The sequence below is a fragment of the Montipora capricornis genome, chromosome 3 (genome assembly GCF_036669925.1).
Source record: "Montipora capricornis isolate CH-2021 chromosome 3, ASM3666992v2, whole genome shotgun sequence".
Taxonomy (NCBI): Eukaryota; Metazoa; Cnidaria; class Anthozoa; order Scleractinia; family Acroporidae; genus Montipora; species Montipora capricornis.
The window spans coordinates 34,781,616-34,799,115 of NC_090885.1; the positions used below are offsets into that span (position 1 = coordinate 34,781,616).

The 17,500-nt window shown below is 39.5% G+C and overlaps 2 protein-coding genes across 2 annotated transcripts in view; both read left to right on the plus strand.

Annotated features, from left to right (window-relative positions):
• Window positions 1–10,415, plus strand: part of LOC138042982 (poly [ADP-ribose] polymerase tankyrase-1-like) — a 34,066-nt gene extending 23,651 nt beyond the window's left edge. The window contains exons 25-35 of the mRNA XM_068889078.1: window positions 1,281–1,533; window positions 2,295–2,380; window positions 2,486–2,612; window positions 4,118–4,209; window positions 4,782–4,859; window positions 5,381–5,437; window positions 5,534–5,582; window positions 7,241–7,318; window positions 7,634–7,742; window positions 8,448–8,604; window positions 9,489–10,415. Of these exons, the coding sequence (XP_068745179.1) occupies window positions 1,281–1,533; window positions 2,295–2,380; window positions 2,486–2,612; window positions 4,118–4,209; window positions 4,782–4,859; window positions 5,381–5,437; window positions 5,534–5,582; window positions 7,241–7,318; window positions 7,634–7,742; window positions 8,448–8,604; window positions 9,489–9,554 (1,152 nt within the window). The 3' untranslated portion in view covers window positions 9,555–10,415. The remainder of the gene's footprint in view (window positions 1–1,280; window positions 1,534–2,294; window positions 2,381–2,485; window positions 2,613–4,117; window positions 4,210–4,781; window positions 4,860–5,380; window positions 5,438–5,533; window positions 5,583–7,240; window positions 7,319–7,633; window positions 7,743–8,447; window positions 8,605–9,488) is intronic.
• A 3,013-nt stretch (window positions 10,416–13,428) lies between these two features.
• LOC138041311 (spermatogenesis-associated protein 24-like) overlaps window positions 13,429–17,500 on the plus strand; it is a 5,477-nt gene continuing 1,405 nt past the window's right edge. Inside the window, exons 1-3 of the mRNA XM_068887088.1 lie at window positions 13,429–13,538; window positions 13,746–13,808; window positions 15,797–15,927. Of these exons, the coding sequence (XP_068743189.1) occupies window positions 13,431–13,538; window positions 13,746–13,808; window positions 15,797–15,927 (302 nt within the window). The 5' untranslated portion in view covers window positions 13,429–13,430. The remainder of the gene's footprint in view (window positions 13,539–13,745; window positions 13,809–15,796; window positions 15,928–17,500) is intronic.

Consider the following 17,500-nt stretch of genomic DNA (forward strand, 5'->3'; position numbering starts at 1 on the left):
TATTTTGTAGTTTTAACCCGAAATTGCCTCGCATCCATGAGAAAAACTAACCGTGAAAAGGGCTATGGGTCCGTTTTTAACGTGAGTAATGGCGGACCTTGAAATCCAAAACTTACACTCAAAGTAAACGGCCTTTGGATAAAAATCAAAGCTCAAAATTTTTCCAGTCAGGTGTTAATTTAAGCAAACACACTTTCAACATCTGAAGAAAAAAAGGAAGTGAATCTTTTTCTCAAAGGGGCACTTAAAGCGAGACCACTGTTGGGTTGAGAAAATGCGAATTGTTGCATTTTATGACTTCATACGACAAGCACTTATTAGGATTTTTCTGAGACCTCGTGCGCTGTCGGGTGGGTCGGGAGTATGGGTATAATATAATTTTTTTAATGTAGCTTATTACATTATAGACTCTTAAAATTGTACATAACTTTTAAAATTCATATATATATATATATAGACAAAGATTTTTAATTTTTTCTTTCTTTTTCCCCTGTTGTGTTACAGTGCCCCCGGTTAGCTCCCATCTCAATACCTTGACACTTAATTAAAGTTTATTCATTCATTCCACCCCATTCGCGAATTTCGGGTGGGGTGCTAAAATAGAGTGGTCGTTGGGATCATCGGTTACGCGTCACGTACAAAGCACCGCTGTGATTGGCGGTGCCTTCAGCGCGCGAGAAGAATGAGGCGAGGAAAGTTCTCGCCCTATTGTTCTCGCACACTGTCGGTTTCCGCTCCTATACCCAAAACAGGTAAGCCTGCTCGCAGGCTAGTTAATATTCATCAACTATGATTGGTGATTGATTCCGCTTTTTCGGTTAGTTGTTCCTCAGTGGTCACAGCTGCTGAACCATCCAATCACTGCGGAGTATCCTTCTTTCTAGGGACTTCATCACGTAGTGAAGGCAAGCACCATTTAATCGAAGCGCCACGAGCGATCAATATTTCGACCACATCTTTTGGCAATCGAGCATACCTGAGTGTTTTTCATTCAAGCGTGGAAATAGCGATTGCTTTTACGAAGCTAAAATGAGCATCGTAAATTCTCGCACCACTTTTGCAATTAACGAGTAGCAAAATAATATAAAGTAAATCACGACTTGCTCGCGGGCATTTACCCGCACTTTGAGCAAGTTGCATGAAGTTGATTCGAATTCTAATTGGGTCTTTGCGATGACTGCACCCGCTGGGCAAAGGTAGTGCATTTTTCGGGGGTCACGACACTCAATTGATGTCAAGTGTGTTGGAAGCTTTTTTAATGTGGTGATTTATTTGGACAGGCAGAAGACGTGAAATGTTTGTTAAGTGATGCTATGATCGCACATACGGCTACTCACCCATCCACCGCCGTCTCGTCACCCTCCAACAGCAGTTCTTCTCCTGCGTCACCGAACACAAGCAACACCTCGCCTCTATCTCAAGCTAATGCAAATCTGCTAGCCAACAGCCCGTCTGGAGCAGGTGATGGGGCCGTTAATAAGAGGTCAATAGCCGAGGCCCAGGGTGCAGGCGACACGAGAACTGTGTTCCAAGGTGTGTATCAAGCTTCAAAGAGTCGATGTGGGTGAAAACCCTTTTCACGTATTGTTGAATTACGCTCCTTAGAAGGTACACTTGGAGACGCCCAATCTGGTATCTTGAATCTTAGCCATTTTTACAGACGCTTCAAGGAACTATTATTTTTGAAGCATCGTTTGGGTCAACAACTGTGATCGTTGTTTTTGTCTTCGAAACAAAACCAATCCGTCTCTTGGTATGCACCGTTTAACCGGAAATTCGATGTTTTCAGGGCATCTTTTCACGAGTCTGTGTTAGGAACGTCAAGAAATAGTACGGCGGCAATTTTAGGTTTTTTTTAAGGCTATCAGTATCATGGTTATTTATTATGAACAATTCGAATGCGGATACATCCTTCTTCGTTTTGGTGACAACAAATTTAAATGCTTCACTCCTTCCTTTCACAGCATCACTGCTTTTTCAAGACCTCACTTCCTGGATATCGTGCCTTATCCAGATATCCTTCGTGGCCCTCAATGTATACTGAGGTTTACTTACATTGTCTCCATTGATCATTCCAACGATAAACAAATTTCGTATTTGTAGCTCAGACATACATACATGAACATACGTCGTCGCCTTTCGAGCCATCATACCAACTCGTGAATGACCAGCTTCTAGTTGGCTTTTCTGCGTAGTGTTGGTTGCAGCTGCAGTGAGCAGCACAGGCGCATGGTTATGGATTCCATGGTTTATATATACATAATCCCAAGCTGATCCACCGTTTTATTTTTCAGGTCATCCTGGATTAGATATCAATGTGGGCGAATTCCTCGACAACATTCAACTGAACAACCTCAAAGAGATATTTGAAAAAGAAGAGGCGAGAAGAGACTTTGAAATTTTTGATACAGAAATCGTTAATCCTGCTTTGTGCAAGCAAAATCCATTTTAGTCAGTTTGTAATTGTACCGATTTTGATCCCTAGATCTCCTGGGATGTGCTAGTGGACATGGGTCACGAGGAGCTGAAAGAGATTGGGATCCACGCTTATGGCCATAGGCATAAGATTTTAAAGGCAGTGAAGGAAAAACTTTCTGGTTTACCAGAACTAGGTAATTCAAGTTCTCATTCGTGTTACTTAAACCTCTCGGAGACAGGATTAACACGACCAACACGACTATAGTCTTTCATGACCAGTTCGGTTTAAATCAACGATACCAATCGTAACCGCTGTGCAGTGAAGTTTCCCTTTCAAATTTTCTTCCAACCGTTTTTCGTGTGAAAAATCATTGCCGGACTTTTACGTCTTGTTTAGAGCGATTGTTGCCGGCAGCCAAAGCCGTATCCACTTAGTTTCGAAAAACCGTACAACGCAACCCATCGTTTTCATTTCAACCACATTCGTAGCTGGTTGAGGATGTTAATTATCCTGGCCAACCAAAAACGAGAACACCCTACCAAAGACCAAATAACGGTTGAGATCGGTAAAACACGACCACTGAGTCCAACACTATGTTAATCTCACGACTTTGTCTCGAAAGATTCTTGTGAAAGTGCCGCAATGACAAAGACATCATTTTGCCATTTTCTCCACATTTTTATGGTGTTGCAGCCTAGGTCAGCCTAACAAATGAGAATTTCCTTCAGGGCAAGTTTAAGATTTAAGGACCGCCGTTACTTGCGGCCTAAGCTGACCGATGAGGTCTCAGAGAGCTGGATCGAGGACAATTGGCCAGTTTCGTATTCTCTGGGTGGGTCTGGAGCAAGGGTGGAAATGAGGCTAATTAGTAAATAAACCCCTTCGGGCGGCTAATAGACCCTATGCAAAAATGGCTGCCTTTAAATTATTCTTTTGTTCATATTCAAAATAGCCCAACTAACCTCGTTTTTGAGACAAAAATTCTAAAGAATTTGTTATCCTGAACGATGGTTAGTTGGGCTATTTTGAATATGAACAAAAGAATAATTTAAAGGCAGCCATTTTTGCATAGGGTCTATATGTCAGCTGATAATGTCCGCGGTTGAGAGATTGTCCGAAAAATGAATATTTGGCCGAAAAGCGAAGCTTCGAGGGCAAATATGGAAGGTTAAAGGTTAGTGTTATTTTTAGCTTAAGGTAAATACAGCTGTTTATCATTACTTGAGGAGCAACATTTATGGGTACTTTATGACGTAAATTGTCTCATTGTATTCCGAGACACGAGTGATGTTGAAGTTAATGAAAAGAGCAAGGGGACACTTCGTGGCGCTTATTGAAATCTTCGTGCATCTAATTACGCGCATTTCTAAACATTCTCTACTTGCACAAATCCCATAATGCACCTCTTTCACCCAAAAAAAATTGCATAGGCATTGTTTTCGATTTCTCTCATGTCCCAGGAGGAATTGCAAACAGTGATTTTGCAAAGTTTCGGTGGGGGGGTGAAGAGGTGTATTTTGGGATTTGTGCAAGTAGAGAAAACTCCAACCGTGGCCAGGTTGCCGTGGTATTTGTCCCAGGTTTTCGATCAACGCAGCTAAGAACATAGGCATGGCAACAAGTCCAGAACAAGAGCTGGAAGGGCGAAAGCCATTAATTGATTTTACATGTTTTCTATTCTTTTTTTTTTCTGTACAGGTGGTGGCCCTTTTACTTTTTCAAACCCACAAGAAACTGTTGTCCATGACTTGTCTACTGATGACAAAGACTATATTTCAGTTGCGGAAGAGGTGAGCAAAGTATTCACTTTTGTCAAGAAATAGATAATCAGTTAAAAACAAAATCGTAGGGAACATTAGCTTTGAGCAGTTGTTCCTGTTACTCTGATGTTTGCCTCAATCTTGTACCACATTTCCAGCCAATCAGAAGCTTAAGCAAGACCAATCGCAGTTTTCCCGCGCTTTGCTGGGTGTCGTCGCATCCGCTTTGTTTAGCGATATGATTGACTGATTTGATTAGCTGTGTCAGTTGTGATTGGCCAAAGCAATTTCTTGGCATTTGCTTTTACGGACTTAGTCGAACATCATTCCTGCACAATTCAGCAATGATCAACCCTGCATGAAAGTTATGCCGCTATTTGTTTGGTTGTGCGTCTCAACTGGAATCACCATGTGGTGTTTTTATAGAAAATGGCTTTTTTAAGACCCTGTTTTGAAATTTCTCCTCAAATTTCATTTGTTTCACTCAATCGTTCTGACTTATTTTATCTCAGCATTCTTAAACTGGTCGCTCTCGAGTTAATTCCCTGTCGAACTGAACATTTGCCATGAAATATTGAAATGTTTTTTATTTTCGTATCTAGATGCAAAGCACTGTTGTTAAACACAAAAAAGATGGTGGATTGTCGGGAGGCTTCTTTGAATCTTACAGTATTGCCAAAGTAAGGATGTTTTTACGTTTACCAAATGAGGCCTCATTTAACTGAGTCCTAAGCTGACGTAGCAAACGCGCCCAAGCGAAGACTTGTGGTTCGCGCGAAAATCGAGGCGGGAAGATGAAGGTCCCCACTTCTTCTATCCTATGAGAAATATATTATTATTTTCAACGCGGAACGGTACGGACACGCATGCCTCGTATAAAGCCTTGCACTTCTCAGTCCTTGATTTACCTTGTAAAAGATGCCGAGAGATCAGCTTTTAAATTTCAGAATGAATCAGATCTCAGTTTAACGAATGATCTGCCCCCCTCCCCTCACTCCCCCTGATATGTCCAGAAAAACTGTGTCCTCCATTTTTCTACCGTCTTCTAACTCCTCCTTCCCTCAACAAACTCATCTGATATCTTCCCGCATTTAAAGGCTTCACATTGGGAATTGTACAAGTTGTTACCACATTTTAGAAAGTACCGGTATATTATGGTCGATTGCAGTGCTTATGAAACCTTCTTTGTCTCATCTCTTAGATACAGAGAGTGATAAACAAAAGACTGTGGGACAAATATGTGTACAGAAGAAGAGAGGTACCAAACCGGGTTTTTGTTGTCTGTTTACTGACATCAGCTTGACAAGGTCGAGGCTGAGTCTGGGGACTAATCATTTGAGTGCTTCTTTTGCAGGTAGCGGAGGCCAATCACAATCACAGTAACGAAAGAATGCTGTTTCATGGTACGTAGCAAATCGTACTTTTTATCACCTACCCCGATTTGAAATACAGTATATGAACGCACTTTGTATAAAGCTGCCCTTGAACTGCCCTTTCAGTAACAAGAGATGAACTTTTCAAGAAATTTTTGGAGAGCAGAATTATGTACTAACAACAACAACTTGTCTGACCTACTTCCTGAAATAACTCCACAAAATTATCCTCTGATGAGATGTGGCGCAGAACGCTAAAAAGTGGTTCTTACCACAATTGCTTGTAATCTCGCAATCTGATTGGCTAATTTTCCGTTGTCGATAAGAGTCTAGACAACGCTGTACGCGTCATGTTCGCGTCAATTTGTCACGCAATGCAATAGCCAATCAAGAACGCCCATTTTGGGAAATAAACCAATCACATAGAGAGAAAGTTATAGACAACGCTTGCTCTTTCTTTCGTGTCATGATTTTGGTGACGCTCTGAAATAAAAACTTTCTTTGGCGTTGAATATTGTGAAAAACAAATCGAAATTGTTGTGTACTTACTGCCTCGGCTGCGCCTCGTGAGCGAATATCGTTGTCGATAAGAGTACAGACAACGCTGAACCACATTCGATTTGTTAATTTTACCATTTGCAATCAATTACATTGATCCCTTTGTCTTGACACATACCTTTGTGTCTTTTGTATTTTGTTCATGCAAACGAAGTTAGTTGGTCTTTTTAGCACAAGGACAAAGAAATAATTTATTGGCCACCATTATTAATTAAGAATACAGGCTATAAGCTGTAAGCTATAACCTATAAGCTGTCACGCGGGAGGTCGTGAGTTCAACTCCGGCCGGACCAACACTCAGGGTCTTTAAATAACTTAGGAGAAAGTGCTGCCTTTGTAATTACATCTGCAAATGGTTAGACTCTCTAGTCTTCTCGGATAAGGACGATAAGCCGGAGGTCCCGTCTCACAACCCTTCAATGTTCATAATCCTGTGGGACGTAAAAGAGCAGGGCATGTAGTTCCCGGTGTTGTGGTCTGGTCTTTCTGGTCTAAATAGGGTAGGGTGGAGCACCTCGCATAGGACCTCGAGTCCTGTTCGTGCTCCTTCCCTCTGGGCAGGTTTGCCCAGTAGAAGAGACAAACCAGATGTCTCGTAAAACAAAACAAACAAACAAAAGTAAACAATAAAACAACAACGGTGCGCACTGTTTCTCTATTCAAATTTGTCAACGACTGAAGCAAAGGAGCCATTGTTTCGACTGCTTATCAGCTTCTGGTTGGCACATGAATAACTACAGATGACGTACGGGCGGACATCGCTTAAAATTGAGTTTGCACTCGTCTTAAACCTCCTACATGGTAATTGATCACTATCTAGGCTTTGAAAGTCTGTGAATGCATTTCGGCCTTTTTGTGGAGCCAGGTGGAATTACTATTTCGAAGTTATTAAAGGCTTAAATGCAATGGTTTTTTTTTGAAACGACCTTCTTTTTAGCTGCATTCCAAATTGTAAGGAGTTAAATATTTCAACTGTCTTCTTTAACCAAATTTTTTTTCTGGGAATTTCATCCTTAAATATAACCTATGAATTTTGGGCCTGAAAAAGGTACGAATCCAGGGAGATGAGGTTATTAAGGTGATGCACTGTATTCGCTTCCATGTTTTGAGCAAATGTTTTCTGCACACAGGTTCGGCATTCATCCACGCTATTCTTCAAAAAGGTTTCGATGAACGTCATGCTTATATTGGTGGCATGTTTGGAGCTGGTAAGTTTGCGTAGTTTTTTTTTTTTTTTTGTATGAATTTTTTGTATAAATGTAGTGTGGGTTATAGAACTAAATGAAGTGCGGGTTATAGATGAAAGAGAGAAGTGATCCACGTCGCACTTATCTGGACAATTTTAGCAATTGTCTCTTAAAGATACCTGAGAATTTCAGCTGGCTGCAACAGGATTCGAACAGTGGTGAAATAAGCAAGTTTTAGAATCGCGGGCATGGTTCCTAAATGCGATTGTGACTTTAAGTTGTCCATGTGTGCATTCTTGGTAAGAATAAACTAACATTGTTATATAATATGTGCAGGTATTTATTTTGCTGAAAATTCGTCCAAAAGTAACCAATATGTTTATGGCATTGGCGGCGGATCAGGCTGTGCTCTACATAAAGACAAATCGTGTTACTTGTGCGAAAGGTAATGGATGAAGTATTTCGTTTTCTTCCTGAGCACGTTATTTTTTTGGAGATTTTATTGTTTCATCTTTCATTTCTTCCAAATGCAAGCGCTGTAAAAGATGAAGTGTTTTTCGTAAATGTACAAATAATCGTCATTTTCCCCTACCCCTCAGCTTTTAATTTACCTTAGCCCGGTTGTTCAATTAATCCAGGATTAGCGTGAACTTTTGTCTCATGTTTTCAACTTTTTGAGGAAAGGTTCTTTGGCTTATTTTTTGTTTTTCAAGATTGACTTATTCTAATGTAAAGTTTTGCCGAATATCAGCGTTGAACATCATTTGAGGGTACAGAAATGAACTCCTTAGTTAATTTTTAATCTGGGATTAGGGTTAATCGGTTTTTGAACAACTGGGTCCAGGTCTGTGCGCGTCGAATTAAGACTTTGTATCAACATATCGTTTTTGGAAAGCAGATCTTTTTAATGGACGTATATCGGCACCCGAAAACTGACAAATTCTGACATATTACTGGTACGATTGTCCTCAACACCTTGCGCACGTCTAAACGATTCTTTCTTGTTAATATTAAATAAAGTTGGTTGTTGTTGAAAAAAGGTTTGTCCAGCGTAATGGCAGGCCATAAGAGCATCTCTTATGCTACTTGTTCCTGTTCGTTGGGAGGTTGGACAATTTGTTCGCTAAAAAAGTGTTTGTTCGTTTTCAAGGCAACTGCTGTTATGCCGCGTTGCCCTGGGAAAGCCTTTTTATCAGTTCTCAGCAGTCAAGATGGCACATTCTCCTCCCGGGCATCATTCCGTCATTGGACGTCCCAGCTCTGAAGGACTCTCATTTGCTGAATATGTTGTGTACAGAGGAGAGCAGGTAAGGAGACACTCCTGATCTTTGTGCAAGTATTAAAACGTTATTTTATAAACACTCGTCACATTGGCTCGGCGATTCCCATTTTCCGTGCATTTAAGGGCTGATATAGATTCGAGACCGAAGAAGTTGAAATTACAATTTGATCAGCTTCAAGTTCTTTCAAATTTAGAAATCATGCGGAAATGTATATTAGAGTGCGTTGGGTTAGGATTAGGGTGTATGTTCGATTTAGAGAACAATGGACCCTTGGCTCAAACACAATAGACCTCTTATTAAAGCATCGTTTAAATGAAAAAAAAAAGTATTTTGAAGGGAAAAATATAAATAAGCTCTTGTAAATTTTGTCAGATTATAAATAGGCCATTTCCGAGTTCATGTCTGACTCCTCTTTAAAGTGAGTCTGCGCGGTTCGACGTTTTTCTTATGAAAATTAGTTTTTATTCATATGCAAAGTAGAACAAATCACCACCACAAAAATTTAGCACTTAGACTCGCTTTGAAGAGGTGGCAGACATGAACTCGGAAATGGCCCAGTTTGGACTCTCCCTATGAGTTCGTGCAATTTTCTTAGTCTTTACAAAAATGTGCTCGTGCTTATATAGTCCAAATTGCATTCGAGATAATTTGATTACTTATTAACAAAAAATCGGAGATAACACGCGCGTATTATGCAACCATACTAAAATTGCGCCATTCAGGGCCAGCATTTGTTTGGCTGTTATTTGATGAATCAGAATTCTTAGTTTGTTACTTCATTTTAGCGCAGATTTACTTCTTCTCTGTTCTGTTATACGTGAAAACTGCATTTCTCTGAGCCAATCAGAGTAGTGAAATTTGTCCATGGTTGTTATGGGTGTAACCTGGCCTTTCTTTTCTCTTTGCAGGCGTACCCAGAGTACCTTATTACATATAAGATTGTCAAACCATGTGACGCTGAAGGATCGCCCTGAACTGTAATGGCGTCTTGTATTTAGGGGAGTCAAATGTAGAGAGACCTCGACTCAGATGTTTCAGTGCATACTATCAGCTCGACCTTAACTTCAAACAACTTACTTAATTTGATTTTAAGTAGGACTGAGTGGCGCACTCTGTGAAGAGACTTCACAAGTTAATCAATTAATTTTGCCTAAAAGTAAATGCATGAAGTCTCAACAAACTCAAAGCAAAGGAGGTTTAATTGTCCGAAATTATAAAGGTGGAAAAGGGAGAAGAGCCTGTTTGGAGTGAAGGTTTAGAAATAATTATTTCATTTAGTATTATACCCTTGGTCAGCTATAATTTTAATTTAGATAGTCTCTCTGCGTCTCAGAATTTAAATTTATAGTAGGTCGGTAATTTGAACAAAAGTTCGTTTGGGTACTTATTTTTGGTACAAACCTGGCTTTCCTCGCCAAATGCAATGTAGCAAATTATTGACTCTTGTTAAAAAGAACTGTCTGTTTTTAAAGGTTTTTCTTCAGTGTTATTCGTCTGGTTTTCTTGTAGTTTTCGGAAACTACTCATTCAAAAGCTTACAGTCCGAGACTTAAGAGAGAATGCGACTACTGTAATTGTTTGTTAATCTTTATCTGTAAATAGATTTATTCATGGATAAAAATAGAAATATTGCGAGTAGATGTTGGCACCAAGTCTCTCTCCTTTTCTTTCATTGTCTTTATAATTTCAAAAGTATTGTAAATAGATTTTTGCGTACCAGCGCATTCGTTTCGACAGAGTAGTATAGACGTAATATACCACCTCCTAGTTATGTACATGAAAAAAAAAATGGTTTGCCTTAATTTATTAAATAAATTTTCTCTCCAAGTGTGCCTTAACCAGACCGGAAAGATATATGCGTAAGTTTGTTGTTGACAAAAATGGTTTTGTGATCCTTGCACTTTCTGCCTTGGTGTAGTGGTGTGAAATTTCGCTGTTTTGGTTGCAAATTATGAATTTGCCGGCTTTGCTCCAAAACAAAAATACACGGCTTGGACCGTTTCCACGGAAATGGTCCGTACTGCAAAGTCCCGACCGAGAAAGAACCAATCAGAGCGCTGGGATTTGCCCAAGACTGGCCTTGCCATATAATAATTCCTTATCACTGACACTTTAATTTTGTCCAGGGAAAATGCTCAGAAAAATACCGAAATACAGGAAACACCCGCATATAAGAACAAGTGCATCGAGAACAACAGGCTGAAATTTGGCCAATAAAGCACCATATAAATAAGAAAAATTTCAGCCTGATACATTAAGATGTGCTTAATATAAAGGAAAAGGGTATTAGAATAACGAAACAATTCAGTACAGTAACTGGTATCAAAGTACTATGGTGTTCGGGACCATTATAAACTCTAAAATCTATTACAAAAAAGCACTGTGTGTTAATTATAAAGTATGAATATAAGTGGGATAAAACTACAGCCCGGACTGTTTCCACATGGCATATATAAAAGTATTACTTGTTCTGTTCGTACAAAGCTTCGGCATATTAATTAAAATGGCGCTGTCGTCTTAGGTTATAGCGTGAGTTGTCATAGTCTGGTGGAAGGAGCGCCTTCAATTTATGGTTTGGATCGCTGACAATGTTATCAAGAAGCTTGCTACATAGTACGTAATGATGCTCCAAAACGGGTGTTACCCCCACCTCCATTGCCGAGTTGCACTTTCTTGCTCTTTTCTCGAGCCGTACCAGCTCGTTCTTTAAATACTGGGGGAGACCGTTGAAAAAGACAGGTGCTGCATAATCTATAACATCTCTCACGCACGATACATAGAACAGTGCTAGATCTTGTTTCGGAACTCCCGCTCTTTTTAACTGATTTGTGAAATAGAGTCTCTTGCTAGCCTTTTTGGTTATTTCAGTTTCAGTCATGGTCGTTCCATGTTCGATCGTTCGCTAAAGTATTAAAGGCCTAGTAGCGTACTAGTAACAAACTCTACCTCCTTCCCTTCTATGATGACGGGATCAAAGACTCTTTGCTCTTTGACAGATAGATAGATAGATAGTTTATTCACCTTAAAAACTTGCAGCCAAAAGCTGAATTGCGGTAAGGCTTAACAAATACAAAATTTACAACTGCGCTTAACTACAAACTAATTATAGGACTTATACTACATAAAAATTGTTAAAGAATCACACATTAAAAGCATGCGTCAAATTCCTATATACAATAAGAAACAAATTTATATCTAGTTCTCAGCTACTATGAACAAAACTTAAAAGAAAACTATTCTTGCATCTTTCAGTTTTACATTTCGGACGAATAAATGTTCTTTTTCCTCTCAGATAGTAGCTTGGTTGGTATCTACTTGGAAGTAGTTCGTGAAGACTGTGAGATTGATTTGCACATATTTCATCGAACAACTTTGCTGCAATTGACTCTCTTCTATCATACAGTGTTGGAAGTCCAGACAGCTCTAGAGCCTTAGCATACGATAGTTCGGGGTAAATAATCTTCATAGCGCGTTTTTGAAGTCTTTCTAGGTCTTCGCTTAGATAACTTGGTAGAGCGCGATGAAAAACTGGGCTGCCGTACTCCAGAATAGAGCGAATGCATGTAATGTAAAATAGAAGAAGCTCTCTTGTGGCTACATGCGATTTCTTAAGCTGTCTAAGAAAATATAATCTTGTTGAAACTTTCCTAACTAGTTCTGACACATGGACATTCCATTTTAAATCACTGCTTATATTGAGTCCTAATAATTTCACACTGTTCACAGTCTCTAGGGTCTGACGGTTCACCCAAATAGGGTCAAACTCTGGTTCGTTTTTTGCAAAGCTAATCCTAAGCTCTTTGCATTTTCTTTCGTTTAACTGAAAACCGTCATTCCTTGCTTGAATAGCAAGATCGTCTACCATTTGCTGAATACAGCTCTTTTGCCCTTTAGTTATTACCTCAGAGATTGTGGTATCATCCACATATTTCCACATCTCTGCCTCTCCTGCTTTCAAATCATTAATCATTATAAAGAATAACCACGGCCCAAAAAGGAGATCCTGAGTTCTTTGCACTTATTTCTTATTTTTATAAGTATTTCTGACACCAAGTTTAAGAAGATTTTAAGAACACTTTCAGGCTGATTTCTCACTAAGCACCCCTTAATTAAATAAGAACGCGATCAGCCTGAAGTCAGTGTTGTTATTAATATGGAGGTCTTTACAAAGAAATCGGTCCGCAAGGCGTGTACGTGCATTCTTCTGTTTGTCAAGAATACTGCCTGCTGCAGGTCCATAGCATTGCAAATGTCTAGTCATATTTACAAAGTGGTTTGTTTTGAAAGGATCAAGTTGTCATGATCATAACAGAAAAATTATACTGTCATGCATGAAAGGTTCTAAAACAAACTCACACTTGGTCTTTTCACTGGTAGATTTATTTATAGAACGCCTCAGCACGCCTGACTGTTGTAAAAGCCAATCAAAACAAAGCTATCCCAGCGCCAAGGAAAATGTGATACTGTTCGCGGGAAATAACCTGTTCTTAAACATAAATTTATCCGGGAAAGGGTTTACTCAAGGAATTATTGGAGATTGCACGAAGCTCTCCTTGATGAGATCATGCGGGCGATTAAAAGGAGCCAGGAAATTTTAATTTGATGCTTCGAACGCGAATTGCACCAATAAATTGAATGAGAGGAGTTTTAGCCTAGCGATCCCTGAAAACGATCTCGCAATACAACCGAATTAAATTTATTACTGAAACCTTGAACCAACCCCGCTTTGTGTTGGAAGCGCTTTGGAAGCGTTGTTGGAAGCAAGGAATAATAGGTGCGAATGGACAAACCTGGGCACGAGTGTTTGCCGAGAAAAACTGGGTCGAGTAAAAAAGGCGGTCATTTCCAAAATGGAGTCTACATCAGATGACGCAGAACCCTCTTTCACCATTGTAAACAAACAACTTCAAGATGTTGTACGCTTTCAGCACACGGTCATAGCTAAGATGAAAGCTAAGGTAAGTGACCAGTGGAGGTAACTTCTCTTTATTCGATTCCTGAAAAAAGTTACAATGGCGCAATTTCACGAAACTTTGAATTCTTGTTTCATGAAGCGTTTTGAATTTGTGATCCCTTTTTATAGGGCTTCACAGAAATTATACAGCTCTTTTGCTGTCATCAGGGAATTAGGGAGAGGTGGTATTAAACTATTTGTAAATTTACAGATGTCAAGAACAGATGACCGTGTATCGCGGGATGAGTACGACAAATTGGCCAGGGAGCTTGAAGTATATTTATCTTTTTGTTTCATTACTCCTCACCTCCATTCTCCTTTAACGTAATAAGTTACTTACTGTGACCGCGCACCGGTGGCTCAGTTGGTTGAGCATCGGGCTGCCATGCTGGAGGTTGTGAGTTCGACTCCGGCCGGAACACACATCCGCAAATGGTTAAAACTTTCAGGTGTTCTCGTCTCACAGCCCTTCAATGTTCACAACCCAGTGGGGACGTAAGAGAACCCACACACTATTCGTAAAGAGTAGGGCATGGAGCTCCAGGTGTTGTGGTCAGGCCTCATATCATTCATTACCATTACATTAACATTACCATTACGTTCCAATCAGACAGTGACTTGAAAAAGTTGCGCTTCTGTCAGACTTGTGGTGATGCTATATTTAAGTTAAAACTCTCATTGGTCAGTGGGTCAATAGCTGTGGGTAACCGGTCGTTTCGATCGAAGTTCGTTTTGATCGAAACCAAAAGTCAGTTCGATCGAAGGCAAGAGTCAGTTCGATCGAAGAGTAAATGTTTATGAAAACTACAGTTTTGCAAGCGTATAGGTAATAAAAGTTCTTGTGTTGTTTAATGTTTGCGCGAAGTAATATGCGTGACGCGGAAACGCGGTGTTCAATTGATTTCCTTTGTTGCCGGCGTTTCTTTCTCGGCGTTCCTGATCGGCAATGCTCAATTAGCTATTTGCTATAACGTGCGTACACTGAAACACGGGGTTTAAGATTTTATTACCATGATGAAACGAACAAGTATTGTCACTTTCAATGAGAACCGAGCGAAAAGAGATTAAACGCTGTTGAAAACACTTGCGTTTGGAACAGAATCCGTGGATTATCATAGATTCTCATGGTTGCAAATCTTTTGCACACAAGACAGATCCGCACGCCAAAATAGTCTAGAGCCTTGGCGTTTAGCGATATACCAAATATGGAAACAGACGGCTGGCGGTCATGTTCCTTGAAGACCAAGGTTCAAGAATGTGTTTTCCACAACTCCGAAGTTAACTGTATCAGGAAATATTTTTAAACAGATTTGATAAATAGTAAGTTCAATACACTAAGCAATAGTTACAGTCTTCGATCGAACTGACTCTTGTCTTCGATCGAATCGACTTTAGTCGATCGAAACGACCTTCGATCGAAACAACTTTCGATCGAACTGACTTGCATTCATAGCTGTGTATGGAAACACTGCTGTGATATCACACGAATTTTGGTTGGTTATGTATTGTCAGACACATGTTTTGACTGGCTGGTAGGAAATATGAGCGTGTATCAAGAAAATCTGTTTCAATCGACTGTGTCTCAGGTTTGCATAACTGTTGAGAATTCTCCCAACTCTCTGGACTCTCTATTGCTTTTATAAAATATTCCTCAAAGATAATTTCGACAAATGAAGGAAAATGCTGGTTTTTTACTTCTTGATTGAAACAGATTTTCTTGATGCACGCTCATATTTCCTACCAGCCAATCAAAACATGTGTCTGACAATACATAACCAATCAAAATTTGTGTGATGTCACAGCCGTGTTTTTATACACAGCTATTGACCAATGAGAGTGTACGTACTATCCTAATTATTTTAAAAATAAATTTAGGTAATGTACTGTATCTCGTAGCTCTTTGGGTACTTCAGACACCAACCCCTTGATTTAGTTGAACTCAATTTTCTTTAGAAGAATCCTTACCCTCTAAGATGGAAAATGGAAGCAATATTTAGTGCTTACAAATTAATGCACTAAAAGTGCCTAAAAGTGTGTTAATGTGATTGGCACTTTAATAGCTCTCGTAACATATGGTGTGATTGTCTTGATACCCAAGGCAAAAACAAAAGACTAAACAAGTGAAGCCATTTCTTTGACTTAAGTTATAGTACATGTACCAAACAATAGCTGCTACATTACTGCTTAATAAGCAGTAATATTTAGTATAGTGCTTACAGTTGCACAATACTTATAAAAAAGCACTTTTTAATCCTGTTGTAGGAGGAGAAACTAAATCATGTACGAACAAAGGCCAAACTAGCCAGTGAGAGTGAAAAGTTACAGTTTGCTCTTGGAGAAATTGATATTTTAAACAAGCAAATTCAGAGAGAAAAGACAACTTTTGAAAATGTGTAAGTACATTATTTTGAGTGCTTCAGTAGTCTCTTCTAGGTAATGTGTATGGCCTGTCTGCACCCACCGCTTTCTTTATGAAATTAATACCTTTTCCATTGAACCCGCATCAAATTAGTTGATAAAGTATAAAAAGTGAAAATATAAAATGAACCATTATAGGGAGACTTAAAAGGTGATTTTTCAAGCTTTAGCTCTTTGTTATAAGTACCGATAGGTGTCAAAGAAAAGCTGATTTATTAAAGTGTTGCGGTACCCTGATAGACCATGCAGTGAGACTTCAGTCTGGTTGGTGAACGAGACATTTTCTCAGGGGGTGTCAGTGCTTGAACTTGAAAAAAAATCCAGATTGTCCCTGTTTCAAAAGCTTGGCAACCAAACCCATGAATTAGGTTGCCCTGATAAATCCTTGGTTGCCCACTCGGAAACCCCCAACTATCAACTGCAGTCTGTGTTGAGATGCAATCTCATAGCTTATCATGGAGCTTGAGTATCCCGTAGTTCTTAGTGTGTGCCTGTGGTTTTTGTGCAAGTCTGAGTTTAAGTTCACCATTGCCTACATGTTTGTGATTTTCCTATCCGACAATGGGACGACCGGACGACAGCTAATTTTGAGCACTGCTGGTGTTTATTTTTCATCCCCTGGATGTTTAATGCAAGGTGCATCTGTGGTGTTACTGTATGTACCCCCCATAGTGGTACAATTCATAGGGAAGGGACCTTCCAAGATGTTGAGCAGTGTTGCTTTTAATTGTCACACCCTTAGTTGTGCCCTGTTCACTCCAACTACTGTGAATAAACATCAATGAAAGAAATGTGTCTTTGATTAATAACACGTGCGGGTTACAGACGAAAGGTTGAATTAAGTGATCCTTGCAGTTATCTGGATAATTTTAAGCAAATGTCTTTTGTAGACACCTGAAAAATTCAACAGGATTCAAACCCATGACCTCTGCGATGCTGGTGCAATGCTCTACCAACTGAGATACTATGAAGCCACACAGTTGGGAGCAGATCAATTTTTTGGGCTCATCTCTTCCCATGAAAGGAATGTGATCAATCTTTTCACTGAAACACATTCATGAGCCCAATAAAAAACTGTGTGGCTTCAAAGCTCCGTTGGTCTAGAGCATTGCATTGGCATCACAGAGGTCATGGGGTGGAATCCCATCAAAGCCGCCTGAAATTTTCAGGTGTCTATGAAAGATAATTGACTTAATGCTTAAATTGTTCAGATAAGTGCAAGAATTACTTCAATCTTTCATGAATAAACATCATGGTTATATTCAATGTTAAGAATTTTGTGGTTGCTACGAAATTAATTTTTCACCAAACTTCTCAATAAAAGGTTGCTGCCCCCTTTTTGTGATAGTTATGTTATTGATAAGCCAATTATTTTTGTATTCAGAATAAGCGTGAAATGTACGATGCAGTTGTCTCTTTATGTAAGGATGTATTAAATAAATTACGCGTTGCTAGATTTAAGTTTTGCAGTGAAGCTGCTTGCTGCTGTTTACAAACAGTGTAGAAAGTCCTGTGGGACAAGTTATTTAGTTTGTGTCCTCTGTCAAC